We start from the raw sequence: 17,516 nt of genomic DNA, 5'->3' as shown, positions 1-17,516 counted from the left end.
CCTTAGGAAACCAAAAATTCATCGCATACCGTTAATTGCCCAAAGAATTACACACTAGGCTCACCTCTTGATATTCCAAATTCCCAAATCAACCACTGTCTACTCATCGCGACATAACTTGACCTCACTATACACTATTCGTTTCCATCTCTCAATAGCGACCTTTTATCACCTATATCCTTAAGTAACTCAATCCAAACCGTCTCCCTCCATAAATCCTTACACATCCCAATATGCCACTATTCGTATCCCTCATCTCAATCTTTCATTCTCACGTTTCTTTACACTTACATCACTCTTGCCCATATACACTTACTTTTATATTACTCAACCCACGACTATATCACTCATTATATCTCACAAAACATGCTCCTTGTCTCGATTAGCTCATCAATCTACTCTTTTCTTGTTCCACTATCCCTCACAACCACATATAACTCATGTCCTTTATATCCAACACCTATCCCTCATACACCGGCATCCTCCCTATCATAGCATTTGGTAACTTACGTATCAAGACCGTCACATATATAAAAGAATGCGTTAAGACTCAAAACATACATGTGCACATACCCCACGACTCAAAACAAACGTAAGAACATAGCCACCGACTTAAAAATTAAGGTGAAAATATAGCCACTGACTCAAAATAGCCGCTCACTGAGGTACTCGGTCGAGTACATAGCATACTAGGTCGAGTACAGGATACTCGGTCGAGTAACTATATTACTCGACCGAGTTTTCGACTCCAGAAGCGAACACAATTATCACAGAGGATTATTCGGTCGAGTATTGGGAATACTCGGCCGAGTAGCCCTTACTCGGTCGAGTATTACTTTACTCGGTCGAGTACCAACATAATTCTCAGCATCGTCCAGTTTTCGTAAAACAGTTATATCTCACTCGTTACTTGATCGTTTTGGGCGTGTGACCTATCGTTAGAATCGTAAGAAGACAAGATATCACCTCAACTTGGAATCACAGCCATATCATTTCTAGAACTCGACTTATGACAGTTTTAAGACAACCCTTCCATAATCGGTTTTCATACAAATCAAATTTTCTAAACCCAAACAATTTGAACATGTATAAGGCAACAACAACAACTCAATACTTCAAGAAAGCAGTACATAATTGAACTCTTATCATACTCACATGAAAATTAAACACATCATTCATATATATATATATATATATATATATATATATATATATATATATATATAGAGAGAGAGAGAGAGAGATTGGATTTGGTGATTTTGGTTCTTATGGTGAGCTGTGAGTTGGGGGAATCTCAGCCACTAGATTATATTAGAGATGAGTGGCCAAGATCAAATCTTACATGTCATATAAAATCATTGTCATTTACTTATTTTCTCTTTTTTCTAATGTTACTTTTTTTTTACTTTAATTTTTTTTTTCTCTTTTTTTACCTCGTGTTATTACGCTTTTTTTTTACCACTTTGATTTTTGTTTTCTCTTATGTTTTTCTTTAATTTACTCATTATGTTACCTTTTTTTCTTTTTCTTTTTGTACCGGATTTTTTTTTACTTGAAATTTTTTTTACTCTTATTTTTTTTACCTCGTGTTATTATGCTATTATTGTGCTTTTTTTTACCTGGATTTTTTTTACGACTTTGATTTTTTTCTCTCTTTTTTTTTTTACCACATGTTATTGTCTTTGTTATTGTTATTCCATTTGTTATTGTGATGTTATTCTGCTGTTACTTTGATTTTTTTTACGATTTTGATTTTTTTCTCTTTTTTTTTACCATATGTTATTGTGCTGTTATTGTTATTCCGTTGTTATTGTGATGTTATTCTGCTATTACTGTGAATTTTTTTACGACTTTGATTTTTTTTTACCACGTGTTATTGTGTTGTTATTCTACTGTTATTCTGCTGTTATTGTGATGTTATTCCGGTGTCACTTTGATTTTTTTACTACTTTGATTTTTTTACTACTTTGATTTTTTACTCTTTTTTTTACCGCATGTTATTGTGCTGTTATTCTGGTGTTATTGTGATGTTATTCCGGTGTCACTTAGATTTTTTTACTCTTTTTTACCACATGTTATTGTGATGTTATTATACTGTTATTGTTATTCCGGTGTTATTGTGATGTTATTCCGGTGTCACTTAGATTTTTTTTACTACTTTGATTTTTTTTACTCTTTTTTTACCATATGTTATTGTGTAGTTATTCTGGTGTTATTGTGATGTTATTCCGGTGTCACTTTGATTTTTTTTAGTAATTTGATTTTTTTACTCTTTTTTTACCACGTGTTATTATGCTGTTATTCTGGTGTTATTGTGATGTTATTCCGGTGTCACTTTGATTTTTTTTACTACTTTGATTTTTTTACTCTTTTTTTACCACGTGTTATTGTGCTGTTATTCTGATGGTATTGTTATTCTGGTGTTATTGTGATGTTATTCCGGTGTCACTTTGATTTTTTTTACTATGATTTTTTCACTCTTTTTTTATCACTTCTTATTGTGCTGTTATTCTGGTGGTATTGTTATTCTATGGAACAACTACTTATCAAGGGTTCTATTTTCTTCGGTGTTCTTGAAAGAACAAAGCGAATACTAGCAAAGCGCAACCTTAAGCATAACGGACATCCGGAAGATAAGCAAGATTGATTCAACTTATTGTCCAGGCAGATTTATATTTATATCTAGTTGAGTAAGCAATACACTATTTTAACCTTCAGATTTTTAAGTTTTGTCATGCTTTACATCAATTTTAGCCTTGATCCTTTGATAAGTAGTTGTTCCATAGATATTGTTGACGTCACTTCTAAGTATTGTAGTACGTTGTTGCTGTACACATAATAACACATTTGAGTTTCGTTATAGAAGAGTGCGAGTACAACATTAGGGGTATAAGTTTAAGTTAGCTGCCATGAACAAGGTTGAATGAATTATAGTACAAGTTTTACACACTTTGAAGCACAAATTATAATACAACATTTTATTCTTGGAAGCTTGAAGCTTGTGATTGCGAATGACTGCATTATGCAAACAACTGAAATCATATTTTGTCAATCTTCTCAGCTTTGACAACTGGATTTGCCCGAGCAATTGCATCCTGGGCAGTTCCTTTATAATCAAATGCACAGGAATACCCCCATTACATGTCACAGAAGTTGACACCGTCTCAGTGACATGACGATTCTCCCTTTCAACAGGTTTCGTAAATCCAGGAGGACCCGCCTGAGGGAGGGCTCCCTAAAAGCACCAAGGAAAAAGAGGGAAACCAAGCGAAACTGTTATACAGGACGGACACTCTACAATAAAACAGAAGATGCAAATTCACTTGACAATATATGACGACATAAGTTCGTCATCTGTACCAAATATCTATAAACATACCTTTAGTAGATCAATAGCAGATTTATCATGACCAGCTGCAGAACTTTGGTTCTGATCACTGGAAGTCTGATTGGATGACGCGTCTTCTTCAGGCTCTTCCTTGTGAGTAGCCATCAAACCATCAGCTACTGATATCTTCTTAACATCAGCTACTCAAATTTGTTTTGACTGGAATTCATATTGATTGGATTCCATAATTGATAAGTAAATGAGAATGCAATCGGCAAGAAATTAAAATGCACCTCGTTGATTTTGATTTTGATGATGTAATTTATGGATATAGAGTGAGTTGAAAAGAGAGTTTCAATGGCCTTGATATGTTTTCAACAGTATTGACGTTATTGTCCTTGTTTTACTGTTGGGTTGTGTTTAATTCGTTGTTCTTGATTCTATCTCAGCCATCTATTTCCTTTTATCTAATGGCTGAGATTTTCCAAACTCACAACTCACCGTAAGAACCAAACTCACGAGATCCCGCTTATATATATATATATATATATATATATATATATATATATATATATATATATATATATATATATATATATATATATATATATATAGGCAAGATCCGGTGAGTCCACCTAAATATTTGAGTCCCGTGAGTCCACTTATGTATCACAGCCTATACACAAGAATATCACGAACTTAGGACGAGTACTGAGACCCGACAGAAGAAAACTATTGAGTGATGAATACAGTAAAGTGACTTTCTTTGTCGTCGATTCTGAGGTTTTGTTTGACGGTGGCTGTATTTGGATTTGTGTATTCAGCATTCCAGGCATATGATCTAGGCAGTTATATGGCCACAGGAAAGCATGTTATAGAGCAAGCAAAATAAATGGCATCCCATAAAAGTGTTGCACTAGGTAGGAGTAGAAGTATGTCTTATATTCCATTTTCTGTCTCAAAACTCACGACGACGGTACAAATTTTCCTCCTCCTCCTATTATCACGTGCGTCTGCCAACCACAAGACCACAAATCACGTGACCAGCTATCCTAATTACCAACACTTGAACGTACTCCATGCAATTGCCTCCACAAAGCAACACCCATTTTCTGATGATACAAAGCTCAAAGGTCATGAAAACCAACAATCTAAAACCGTAATTTCAGCATCTCATGATTATAATAATGATAATATCAATAAGCAACTAAGAAACTCATCAAACTTATTAAGCCTCAAGCTCAAACTCGTCCACAGGGACCACCTTGAGCTAGCATCGAAACTAAATAATCATCGTAGCCGTGTCGCACTTCTACTCCGTAGCTAATAGATCTGATATGCCAGCATATCGTAGGTTTGTCTGTTCTGTCCTATGTTACCTTCATTCAAGATTATTATCCCGCCCTCAAACTGCTAGATGCTGTGATTTGCAAAATCAGATTCATCATTTATTGATTACTGTTAATTGACTATTTGCTCAAAGTTAAGGCCTTAGAAGTTAGACCTGAGTGGTCTGAGCAGCATTTACATCATCCTGATATTATGCATAGGCAAAAATGTGCGCAAGACCATCCTATAGGAGTATGAGTTAAGGATTTACATCATACATGTCGCCATGTATGATGTGTATTACTCATTTTTCTTTCCAACTTTCGGGATTAAATCAGGCTTTGTCGGGTTTTTGTTGTCATTATCATTGTTGTATCTCTATTCAACAAAAATAATAAGGTATCCTTAGATTCAGTGGTGTGATATTGTATAGTATAACCCGTGATATTGTTTAGTACAAACAGTGGTATTGTTTATTGTAAGGTGTGATATTGTTTTGTATAAGTTGTGATACTCTTTTACTGGACTCACAGACTCAGATACAATATCACTGGTTATACTAAACAATATCACAGGTTAGACTTTAAAAAAAAAATTATAAAAAAAAAAATTTATAATTTTTTTTTTATTCATAAAAAAAATCGTGATATTTTTGTGTAGAGCGTGTGATACATAAGTGGACTCACAGGACTCAAAAAGATAGGGTGGACTCATGTGATCCTAATTCTATATATATATATATATACGCATGACCTTAATCACATGCTACTACCAACAACCAAACATTAACATCATCATAATCATATACACATGTACCACTACCCTTTTGAAAGCCACATATTAAACAGGTAACATGCTCAACATATTTCATGCTCAAGATCTATCGTATACGAATTCGTAATTCACCTTTCATGTTTTATCATGTTCCAACACTTAACATGCCAACATATTCCATGCTCAAAGTTTAACATCAACAATCCTCAATACATCTTTCAACCACTATCACATTCCACTTCTTTCATCATTCCATCCAATCATGCACAAGATTCAAACTATAGGTATCAAACACACATGGCTCAAACACACAACAGTTTCCCCCCATGTGACCGGCTTGAGATCGTAAGGGCCTTAGTGCGACTCCGGGACGTCTCCCAAGTCCTTGCGGTAGCTCCTAACAACTCTCCCCGGGTTCATTTTATTCAGACTCCCTAGTTCATTGGGTTCATTAGTTTTAGATGCCGGAATCGTCGGCTCTGATACCACTTTGTAACACCCCCTCATACCAAGGTACCTTACCAAGGACTACCCTAGTATGAAAGGCTGTTACCATCTCGGTTTCCCGAGGTTAGTATATCAAAGTTACAATTTCCAAACAACATTTATTAAAGTATAAAGAGTTAGCAAAATACATTATCTCAGACCAACTCAAACTAAAAGTGTAAGGACTTCAATACAACTGAAATCAAAGACGGTTAAACTCGTAACGGCGGAAACTAGACTCGAAGTGATGACTCCCCATGTCTGTCCCATAGCTAAACATCTGCATTACCTGTCATATCTTCTCACCATCCCCGAATGGATCACCGCAGGTTTTACAAAACAACAACACGGGGTCAGTTACTGCATAATTCAAATAAGACAAACAAATAATGTAACCGGCTGATCATCCTCCATCCCCGGTCTCCCGATCTCACACAGTAACCGACTACACACCAAAGTGTGTAGCCCTGCCAGATTACCCATCGCAACAGGTAATCCTCGCCGCCAGTGGGTGACCGCAGCCCATCCCAACCTAGTCCAGCTCATCAACGAGCGACTAACAATCCCTGTCCCTTAATGTGCACATCCCCTCCCGTGATGGATTCACGGAGGGCGAACTAGGGTGTGAAGCCACTCCCGCAAGTGACTCCACCACAATCACACACACAGCATCACAGCTGTCACAACACCACAACCGTCACAACACAACCACATCAACACCGTCACCACAACACCCAACCTCCGATGATCAGCAGATAACAATCATACACAGTACAATCACAATCTTAAATCAATTAACAGTAAACTGAGTAGGAAAACCCTACCTTTTCGTCATCCGCTATGCTGCAATCAATCATATAGTTGCACAATAATTACCACATCGTCACCTACAATAATTATAATCCACAATCAACACACCTATGATGAACAAACCCTAAACCCCCAAATCACAAATTGGGGCAAAACCCTAAAAGACAACCTATTAGCAGATTACATGGAACTAGAGACTTACCCCTTAAATTGACACCTATTGCGGAAGTGTAGACTTGTGATTGATCAATTAGCCTTGAGAATGGTTAGGGTGATTAGAGAGAGAAGTGAGCGTCGTTTAGTTTTGGTAAAATGATTCAGAAACCGTAACAGTATAATTTATAATAATCTCTAATCACCTTAACCAAATCGCGGAATTAAACCTGTCAGACCAGATACTCGGTCGAGTATAAAGTATACTCGGCCGAGTACCCTCTACTCGGTCGAGCATTACTCATACTCGGCCGAGTATTCCTGGGCAGAAGCCAAACAGAATACCCAACACACTTTACTCGACCTAGTAGGCCATACTCGGTCGAGTACTAGCCTATAAAATCCGTAGTATTACACATAGATCCTGAACATCCTAAAAAAGTGTGCAAGCTTAAACTTTCCACTTATGGACTTAAGCAAGCTTCTCGGAGTTGGAATCATCGTTTCGACCAGGTGATAAAAGAGTATGGTTTCACTCGATCGGTCGAAGAACCATGCTTATATATCAAGTCGAGTGGGAGCAAGATTGTATTCTTGATATTGTATGTCGATGACATACTCTTGATTGGGAATGACATTCCTCTCTTATCTTCGGTTAAAGAATGGTTGAAGAACCATTTCCAGATGAAAGATCTGGGTGAGGCACAACGCATATTGGGAATTCGTATCTACCGAGATAGATCACGACGGACATTATCACTTAGTCAGGAGTCTTTGTAACACCCCCATACTCCAAGTGCCTTACCAGGACCACTCAGATATGAAGACATTACCATCTCGGTTACCCGAGGCAATGATAATCAAATAACAATGAAGAAACAACGTTTATTATAAATACTTAGCGAAGAGTTACAATTCTCAAAACCAAACCAAAAGTACGATACATGTTCTCAAACCGATGTTCTAATCGAAATGTAAATAACTAATAAGCTACAGCGGAAGACTCCTATCATCATGTCGTGGCAATCCCAGCTATCCCAGTACTCATCTCAATACCTGCTCAATATCTGCTCACCATCCCTGAATGGATCACCGCAGGTTTACAAAACAACATCGGGGTCAGTACTAATCACACAATTCAATATATACCAACAATAAGATAAACAGATGACTTAATCACACACACACACAATCACGCCAAATCCACTCATCTCAATCACTGACTGTCCACTGGACCAGCCCTGCCAGTGGGGGACCGCAGCCATACCTAACCAATCCCCGCTCCACATAGTGAGCGATAACCCTGTCCATTAATGTGCACATCCCTTCTGTGGCGGGTTCCACAGAAGGCGAAACTAGGGCGTGAAGCCACTCCCGCAAGTGACCCCACTCAGCCGAGGCCACGCCTCGCGAACCATCAACAACGATCACAACCACAATCACAATACAATTACTATATCAAACAACCAAACACAACACATCAACCAATATCCCATTATGGGACTAATACTGAGTAGGAAATCCTACAGTAAGCACACAATCGACGGTCTCTCTCTTTGAATCAAAAAGCTTCCTCTATGAACCCTCCTCCTATCATAAAACACATAAAGGCTACCAAATCACATACTACACATAAAACCCCCAAATCTCTAAATTAGGGTTTAACCAAATCAAAGGAAAGACAATAAAAAGGGTACATAGATCTTACCCTCGACGCAAGGAACTCAACGGTATAATCAACGCTAAGAACTGACCTTCCAAACTCCGGGTATTGCTAATAATGCGATTAGGATGAAGAACTTGCTTGCTTTCTCTCTTAAACAGTAATTTAGGTTTTGCAAAAGTGATTTAGAATAATGACGACAAAGCTTAAATACCTTAATCGCATAATTAACAAAACCCGAGAAAACTCCCCGTAAGACCGGCTACTCGATCGAGTACCCGAGGTACTCGATCGAGTACCCCCTTACTCGATCGAGTGCCCCAGCTACTCGATCGAGTACCCAACAGGTCAGAAACTTTTCTAAAACGCCACTTACCCTTACTCGACAGAGTAAGGCCTACTCGATAGAGTACCCCAAGACTTATAAATACGGAGTATTACAGTCTTCCCTCCTTAAAAGGAACTTCGTCCCCGAAGTTCAAACCACTACTAAACAAAGGTACTCCTATAACATTCCCGACTCAACAACCAAAACAAAATTCAACATAAAACATGTTACTAACCCAACTCATCCCGACAAACATCCCGACACAACATATAAAAGGGGTATAAAACTCTTAAAAACTGTTCGCGATCATCTCCTACCCCCCTAAAAGAAACAAGGTTACGTCCCCGTAACCATACATACCTGATCAAAAAGGAAAGGGTAACGCTCTTTCATAGCCTCCTCTGGCTCCCATGTAGCTTCCTCAGTCTCGTGGTTAGACCAAAGGATCTTGAGCAGAACTGTCTCACCACTCCTAGTCTTTCTAACCTTTCGGTCTAGAATCTGTTTAGGCACCTCAAGATATGATAAGGATTCATCTAGCTCTAAGGTCTCGGCCTCTAACACGTGTGACAGGTCACTCACATACTTCCGCAGCTGCGATACATGAAACACATTATGCACTCTCTCTAATGCAGCTGGTAAAGCCAGACGATATGTAACTTCCCCAACCCGCTCTAAGATCTCATACGGCCCTATAAACTTCTGACTTAGCTTGCCTTTCTTCCCAAATCTTATAACCCCACGCATAGGAGACACTTTCAAAAGAACCTTGTCCCCAACTTGAAACTCTATCTCCCGGCGATGTAGATCTGCATAACTCTTTTGTCGATCCTGAGCTGCTCTCTCGTCATTCTCGATCATCTTAATCTGTTCCACCATCTCATGCACCATCTCTGGTCCTAAAACCCTTTGCCTCAAAGACTATCGTCCCAACAGATTGGACTCCTACATCTTCTCCCATACAAAGCCTCAAACGGTGCCATACCAATACTAGTGTGATAGCTGTTATTGTAAGAAAATTCTATCAAGTCCAACCTCTGCTCCCAGCTACCACCAAAATCCATCACACAAGCTCGCAACATATCCTCAAGAGTCTTGATTGTTCTCTCGATCCGCCCGTCGTCGCAGGATGAAATGTTGTACTCATCTTCAAAGTTGTTCCCAACTATTCCTGCAACTCCTTCCAAAACCTCGATATAAACCTCGCATCTCTGTCAGACACTATGTCCTTAGGGACTCCATGTAACTTAAGCACGTTCTTTCGATAGGCCATAGCCAATTGTGCCTTAGTCCATGTATCTTTCATTGGAACAAAGTGAGCTGACTTGGTCAGTCGATCCACTATTACCCAAATCATGTTGTTACCTTGTTGACTCTTCGGCAAACCCACAATGAAATCCATGGAAATGGATTCCCACTTCCACTCAGGTACCTCTAAAACTGAATCTTACCTTGTGGTCGTCATTTGTTCCCCTTTAACTCTGTGGCATGTCAAACAACGGGACACAAACTCAGCTGTCTCTTTCTTCATCCAGGCCACCAAAACGTTTTCTTCAAATCCTTGTATAGCTTGTCTCCACCGGATGTCTTGAATATGGTGTGCAGTGTGCCTCTGTCATGATAGTCTTTTTCAACTCCGCATCATTAGGAACACACCACCTACCATCAAACCTCAAACTACCATCTGTATGAATAGAAAATCGGGACACTGTCCCTTTCTCCACTCCGGCTCTCCACTCCACTATCTTAGGATCCAACGCCTGCTTACCTCGAATATCATCATAAAACTCAAGTCGTCTTTGTCATATCACCCATGGCATCTCCTTTCGCATCATATGTATCCCAAAGCTCGCTACCTCATCTCTCAGCCTCATCAAAGATAGAGTTGTACACAGGGAATGTACACTCTTCCTACTCAAAGCATCAGCTACAACATTGGCCTTCCCTTCATGGTAGATGATTTCCATGTCATAATCGCCAATCAGCTCCATCCACCTCCTCTGTCTCATGTTCAACTCCTTCTGAGTGAAGATGTACTTGAGACTCTTGTGATCAGAAAATACCTTAAAGATTGCTCCATAAAGGTAATGTCTCCAAATCTTGAGAGCAAACACCACAGCCCCCAACTCCAGATCATGAGTAGGGTAGTTCTCCTCATAAGGCTTCAATTGCCTAGAAGCATAGGCAATCACTTTACCATTCTGCATCAACACACATCCCAGCCCATTCTTCGAGGCATCTGTATAAACCTCAAAGTTCTCGGTCCCTTCAGACAATGCTAGGACAGGAGCTGTGGTCAAACGCTCCTTTAATGTTTGGAACGCCGTCTCACAACTATCATCCCAACGAAACCTGTTCTCTTTCCTCATCAACGCTGTCATAGGTCTAGCTATCTTGGAGAAATCCTTCACGAACCATCTGTAGTATCCAGCTAAACCCAAGAAACTCCTAACCTCGGCAACATTCTTTGGTGCTTCCCACTTTGTCACTGCTTCTATCTTCGCCGGATCCACAGCTACCCCATCTTTAGAGATCACATGCCCCAGAAAAGCAACTTTCTCTAACCAGAACTCACACTTGGATAGCTTAACATACAACTCGTGATCCCTCAAAGTTTGCAACACGATCCTTAGATGTTCCTCATGCTCCTCCTTAGTCTTAGAGTAGACTAAGATGTCATCGATAAATACCACTACAAACTGGTCCAAGAACTGTCTGAAGATTCTATTCATCAAATCCATAAACACTGCCGGTGCATTAGACAACCCAAACGGCATCACCACATACTCATAATGGCCATACCTCGACGTGAAAGCTGTCTTTGGTATGTCCACCTCTCTAATCTTCACTTGGTGGTACCCCGACCTCAAATCAATCTTAGAAAAGACTGATGCACCACTCAACTAATCAAACAGGTCATTTATCCTTGGCAAAGGATACTTGTTCTTTATCGTCACTCGGTTCAGCTCCCTGTAATCTATGCATAACCTCAAACTCCCATCTTTCTTCTTCACGAAAAGAACTGGTGCTCCCCACGGCGATACACTTGGTCTAATGTATCCCTTCTCTATCAAATCATCCAACTTCTTCCTAAGCTCCTCCATCTCCTTAGGACCCATACGGTACGGTGCCTTAGAGATTGGCCCCGTCTCTGGTTTCAACTCAACGGTGAAATCTATCTCCCTCTTTGGTGGCAACCCCGGAATCTCCTCTGGAAAAACATCTGCAAACTCTCCCACCACTGGTATCTCATCAACTGTCGGACTCTCTATCCGGTCATCTCTTACATGGCACAAGATCAAAGGACATCCCTTCCTCAGATAAGACTTCAAGGTGACAGCTGCAATCAACTTAACTTTGGGTTTGACTAGAAACCCACGATAAGACACACTAACACCCTTACCTCTTAAAGACACTTTCTTTTGATGACAGTCTATCTTAGCTTTATACTTTCCTAACCAATCCATCCCGACTATCATCTCAAAACCGTCAAAAGGAAACTATAGCAAGTCTATAGGTAGATAAACTTGCCCAACTATCATAGATACATCTCTAAACAATCTCCCACATGATACAGACTCACCCGAAGGTATAAAAACTTGTTCACTAACAGACTCATATACCCTCAAACCCAACTGTTTAACATGACTCGAAGACACAAACGACTGAGAAGCCCCCGAATCAAACAAAACAAAGGTAGGAATACCATTTACAAGAAAAGTACCGGTGATAACGTGCGCATCTTCCTCACCGCTTTCTTCTCCATCATGAATAACTTGCCATCGGTCTTCCGCCCACCTCCCGGACAAGATCTTGGCTGATGTGGTCGGCTTAGCACCCGACCCTTGATTGTTGTTGTTGTTCGTTGGTGGTTTCAGATAAGAATTACCGCCGTTGCGGTTGCCTCCACACTGGTAACTCGACTTCCCGGTTTGGCCATGATCCGGCCCGGTCTGTTGCTCGCGAAGCTCGCGCAGGTCTCTGGAAAGATCCTGGTGCACTTGTGCACTCATGTCCCTTGTGGCCTACACCACCACAGCTATAGCAGGTCACTCCCCAACTATTACTCACACTCCCACGGCCACGCCCAAAGGAAGCCTCAAAGATCGAACCACGACCCGAGAAGAAAACCCCATAGGCTGATTGTGGTTGCCTTTCTTGTGATTAGATTGGCCACCACCCTCGCTCTCGGACTTCCTCTTCTCACCACCTAACCTCTCCTGAGCCATCACCACCAACCTCTCGGCTCTCCCTCCCCCTCTCATAAGCTTCCTTAACATCGTAAGGATCCCCACGGGTAACTTATCCATAATCTTAGGGGTCAACCCCCTCTCAAACCTCAACGCCGGGTTCTCCTCACTCAAACCCATATCCTCAAAGATACCTAGACTTCTCATTGAATTGCCTGTAGTACTCGGCCACAGACATCTCAGCGGTCATCTTAAAACTGTCAAACTCTTCCCTCAACTTACTCCTCACATGTTCCGGTACAAACTCCTTCCTCACAGCCCTACGAAACTCCTCCCAAGGTATAGCAGGTAACCCTTGGTTGGTATATATCTCCTTAGCACTCACTTTCACTGTATCCCACCACTTGCCAGTTGCCTCCCTCAGATAGAACGCAACCTGTTCCACTCTCATCTCATCAGGACAGTGAACCAAATCTAATATGTTCTCCATCTCTCTCAGCCAACTATCAAGAAGGTTAGGCTCCCCAACTCCCTTGTACTCTTTCGGGTTAAACCTCGCGATATAGAGGCTGATTTTAGAATGATCAACCTCCTTCTCCTTATCCTTATCCTTATCTTTCCCCACAGTCTTTAAAGCCTCAGTGAGAGCATCCTGATGCTCCAACATCTTAACGATGTCATCTATGTTCATAAGCTCAGCTCTCGCGTACAAAGGAGTCTTCTTGGGCGGCATCTTGAAACTATATATAAGAAAGGGTAGACATAAACACACGTACTAAACCTCAAAACATGAAAACACGCTGCCCAGAACCTACTCGATCGAGTTCCCACACACACTCGATCGAGTAACGGGCTACTCGATCGAGTGCCCAACATACTCGATCGAGTACCCAAACATCAGACCCCAAACAGACCTTCTGATCTCTAACATACTCGACCGAGTAGCTAGGCTACTCGATCGAGTGACCCCCTACTCGATCGAGTACCCCTAGTTACTCGATCGAGTACCCCAAAACACGATTCTGGACTCAAAATCGTCAAAAACCCACCCGATCAAGTTAGTCCCACTCGATCGAGTCATGCTAATTCAGAAACGCTACCCGCATGCTATATCATATGCTAACATGCTAAACTTTATAAACCACATATTATATCATAACTAAACATGCTACGCATCTTTTCATACGATCTACGAGATCATTTCATCATGTTATTAAACGCCACATTGTAAAACATCCAACATGTTATCATTCCATCAACAAGTTTCCATATATCATCACTTTTCTTTCACATTCTCAACTTTCTACTTCAACACCCAACAATCACACACACTTCATCACATTCACTCACAAGTTAACCAAACAACACATACAACTTGACAGACACTACCCCATGTGACCGGTTCAAAATTGTAGGGCAAGTTCGCGACTTTAGGACGTCTCCCAAGCCTTTGCATTAGCTCCTACAACCTTTACCCCGGGTTCATTTTAGTTGACTCCCTATGTTCATTAGGTTCATTGGTTACAGGTTTCAGGATCGTCGCTCTGATACCATTTGTAACACCCCCATACTCCAAGTGCCTTACCAGGACCACTCAGGTATGAAGACATTACCATCTCGGTTACCCGAGGCAATGATAATCAAATAACAATGAAGAAACAACGTTTATTATAAATACTTAGCGAAGAGTTACAATTCTCAAAACCAAACCAAAAGTACGATACATGTTCTCAAACCGATGTTCTAATCGAAATGTAAATAACTAATAAGCTACAAAGCGGAAGACTCCTATCATCATGTCGTGGCAATCCCGGCTATCCCAAGACTCATCTCAATACTCGCTCAATATCGCTCACCATCCCCGAATGGATCACCGCAGTTTACAAAACAACACCGGGTCAAGTACTAATCACACAATTCAATATATACCAACAATAAGATAAACAGACGACTTAACGTCACACACACACAATCACGCCAAATCCACTCATCTCAATCATCGATCGTCCTTTGGACCAGCCCGCCCGATGGGGGACCGCAGCCGTACCCACCAAATCCCCGCTCCACATAGTGAGCGATAACCCTGTCCATTAATGTGCACATCCCTTCGGTGGCGGGTTCCACAGAAGGCGAAACTAGGGCGTGAAGCCACTCCCGCAAGTGACCCCACTCGGCCGAGGACACGCCTCGCGAACCATCAACAACGATCACAACCACAATCACAATACAATTACTATATCAAACAACCAAACACAACACATCAACCAATATCCCATTATGGGACTAATGCGAGTAGGAAATCCTACCCGGTAAGCACACAATCAATCGACGGTCTCTCTTCTTTGAATCAAAAGCTTCCTCTATGAACCCTCCTCCTATCATACAACACATAAAGGCTACCAAATCACATACTACACATAAAACCCCCAAATCTCTAAATTAGGGTTTAACCAAATCAAAGGAAAGACAATAAAAAGGGTACATAGATCTTACCCTCGACGCAAGGAACTCAACGGTATAATCAACGCTAAGAACTGACCTTCCAAACTTCGGGTATTGCTAATAATGCGATTAGGATGAAGAACTTGCTTGCTTTCTCTCTTAAACAGTAATTTAGGTTTTGCAAAAGTGATTTAGAATAATGACGACAAAGCTTAAATACCTTAATCGCATAATTAACAAAACCCGAGAAAACTCCCCGTAAAACCGGCTACTCGATCGAGTACCCGAGGTACTCGATCGAGTACCCCCTTACTCGATCGAGTGCCCCAGCTACTCGATCGAGTACCCAACAGGTCAGAAACTTTTCTAAAACGCCACTTACCCTTACTCGACAGAGTAAGGCCTACTCGATAGAGTACCCCAAGACTTATAAATACGGAGTATTACAGTCTTATTTGGATAAGATTCTTGAGAGGTTCAGCATGACCAACTTCAAGAAAGGGAACCTTCCTATGACGTCTGGGATGCAGTTGAGCAAGTCTCAGTCACCCACTACGCCTGAAGGGATTGAGCGCATGAGTCGTGTTCCTTATGCATCTGCAATAAGATCAATCATGTATGCCATGATATACACACGTCCAGACGTTGAATATGCATTGAGTATGACGAGTCGGTACCAAAAGAATCCAGGTGAAACACACTGGATAGCTGTTAAAAATATCCTCAAGTACCTACGGAGGACTAAGGATAGGGTATTGACTTATGGAGGCGATACTAAGCTATGCGCAATCGGTTGCGCAGATGCTAGCTTCCAAACGGATCGAGATGATTAGAAATCTCAGTCTAGATTCATTTTTTACTCTTAATGGTGCTGCGGTCAGCTGGAATAGTTCCAAACAGGAAGTTGTAGCAGATTCTACTACTGAGCCATTGAAATATGATAAGCATGGAGGGCACGTTATTTTCATGAGAATTAAATGTGTACCTGAGTTATAGCAGTTGATTATGAATTCGATACGTTATCTTTTTCATATACTATTTATAACTTCATCGTTTTAATATAATATTTTGTTTTTTATGTGGATTGTACTGACAACATTGAACGCCACATACAAAGTGAACTGAATTACATTATATTTTGTTTGGTCCGTAATCGCCTTAAAGAGCTGATAACTCTGGCTATTATATTGTGTAGTCGATTGATGGTGGGTTCAACGAGCCATAAGTCAAACGGTTGACTGATCGTTCACAAATACGAGATTATAACGATACCTCGTAGGACAAATTTTTTTTTGTGACAACGTAATGGAGTCCTAAATGTTTAAAAACATTCGGTGCCAGGTCGTGGATAGGACATCCATTGTGTTCCTAGAGTCGATTCTTTTGACTATCGACCGTCTCTTGAGATTAAGGCAGTTTTGGGGTGACTTTGGTTTCTTTCTCACGGTCTGCCGTAACTGGAGGCCAAGTAGTTTTTTTCTGGGTCATTTCATACCGTGCTTACATCTGCAGGATTCGAGTTGAGGAAAATATCCAACCCTTATCAGGTATAGTTATTTCTCGGGGCCACTCGAGGAGTTCAGAATCGAAATGCATGGCCATGCTCGAATGATGATTCGTTTATCAGTTAAGTTACTCTCTAGTCGGAGAAACCACTCTTGATAATGATCGCTTGTAAAATACGACCTTTGTGAATACGGATTTGCAAATTGTTTTACATTGAGTGGGATAAATTTTAGGATATGAGAATCGGTTATCGCACATACACTTGTGAGGACAAGTGGGAGTTTGTTGGAGCTTGTGTCCTCCACAAATTAGTGTGATAACATTTGTAAATATCTTACAGGTTCACAAGGGTATACTTCGTATTTTAATCAGTTGATTAACGATTACCTAATAACGGTTGGCTTGCTAGAAAGTTTGACGTTATTATCATACAGATGACGGTGATCAACTGGTCCCTAAAGGTCACACCTATAGGATGTGTTTGAGAGATGTGGTTATAGAAATATA

At 40.6% G+C, this 17,516-nt stretch overlaps 1 protein-coding gene across 1 annotated transcript; it reads right to left on the bottom strand.

The window, feature by feature from the left end:
- Nucleotides 1-2,839: 2,839 nt before the first annotated feature.
- On the bottom strand, nucleotides 2,840-4,437 carry LOC141648855 (uncharacterized). Its single transcript, XM_074457567.1, has 3 exons — nucleotides 4,389-4,437; nucleotides 3,380-3,528; nucleotides 2,840-3,235 (listed from the first exon to the last, which is right to left on the bottom strand). Exons 1-3 carry the CDS (start codon nucleotides 4,435-4,437, stop codon nucleotides 2,882-2,884), a joined length of 552 nt encoding a protein of 183 aa, XP_074313668.1. The 3' UTR covers nucleotides 2,840-2,881.
- Nucleotides 4,438-17,516: the final 13,079 nt, after the last annotated feature.

This window comes from Silene latifolia, chromosome 1, assembly GCF_048544455.1.
Source record: "Silene latifolia isolate original U9 population chromosome 1, ASM4854445v1, whole genome shotgun sequence".
Classification (NCBI taxonomy): Eukaryota; Viridiplantae; Streptophyta; class Magnoliopsida; order Caryophyllales; family Caryophyllaceae; genus Silene; species Silene latifolia.
The sequence above is the reverse complement of the archived record's forward strand: the minus strand, read 5'-3'. Positions and strand labels throughout refer to the sequence as shown.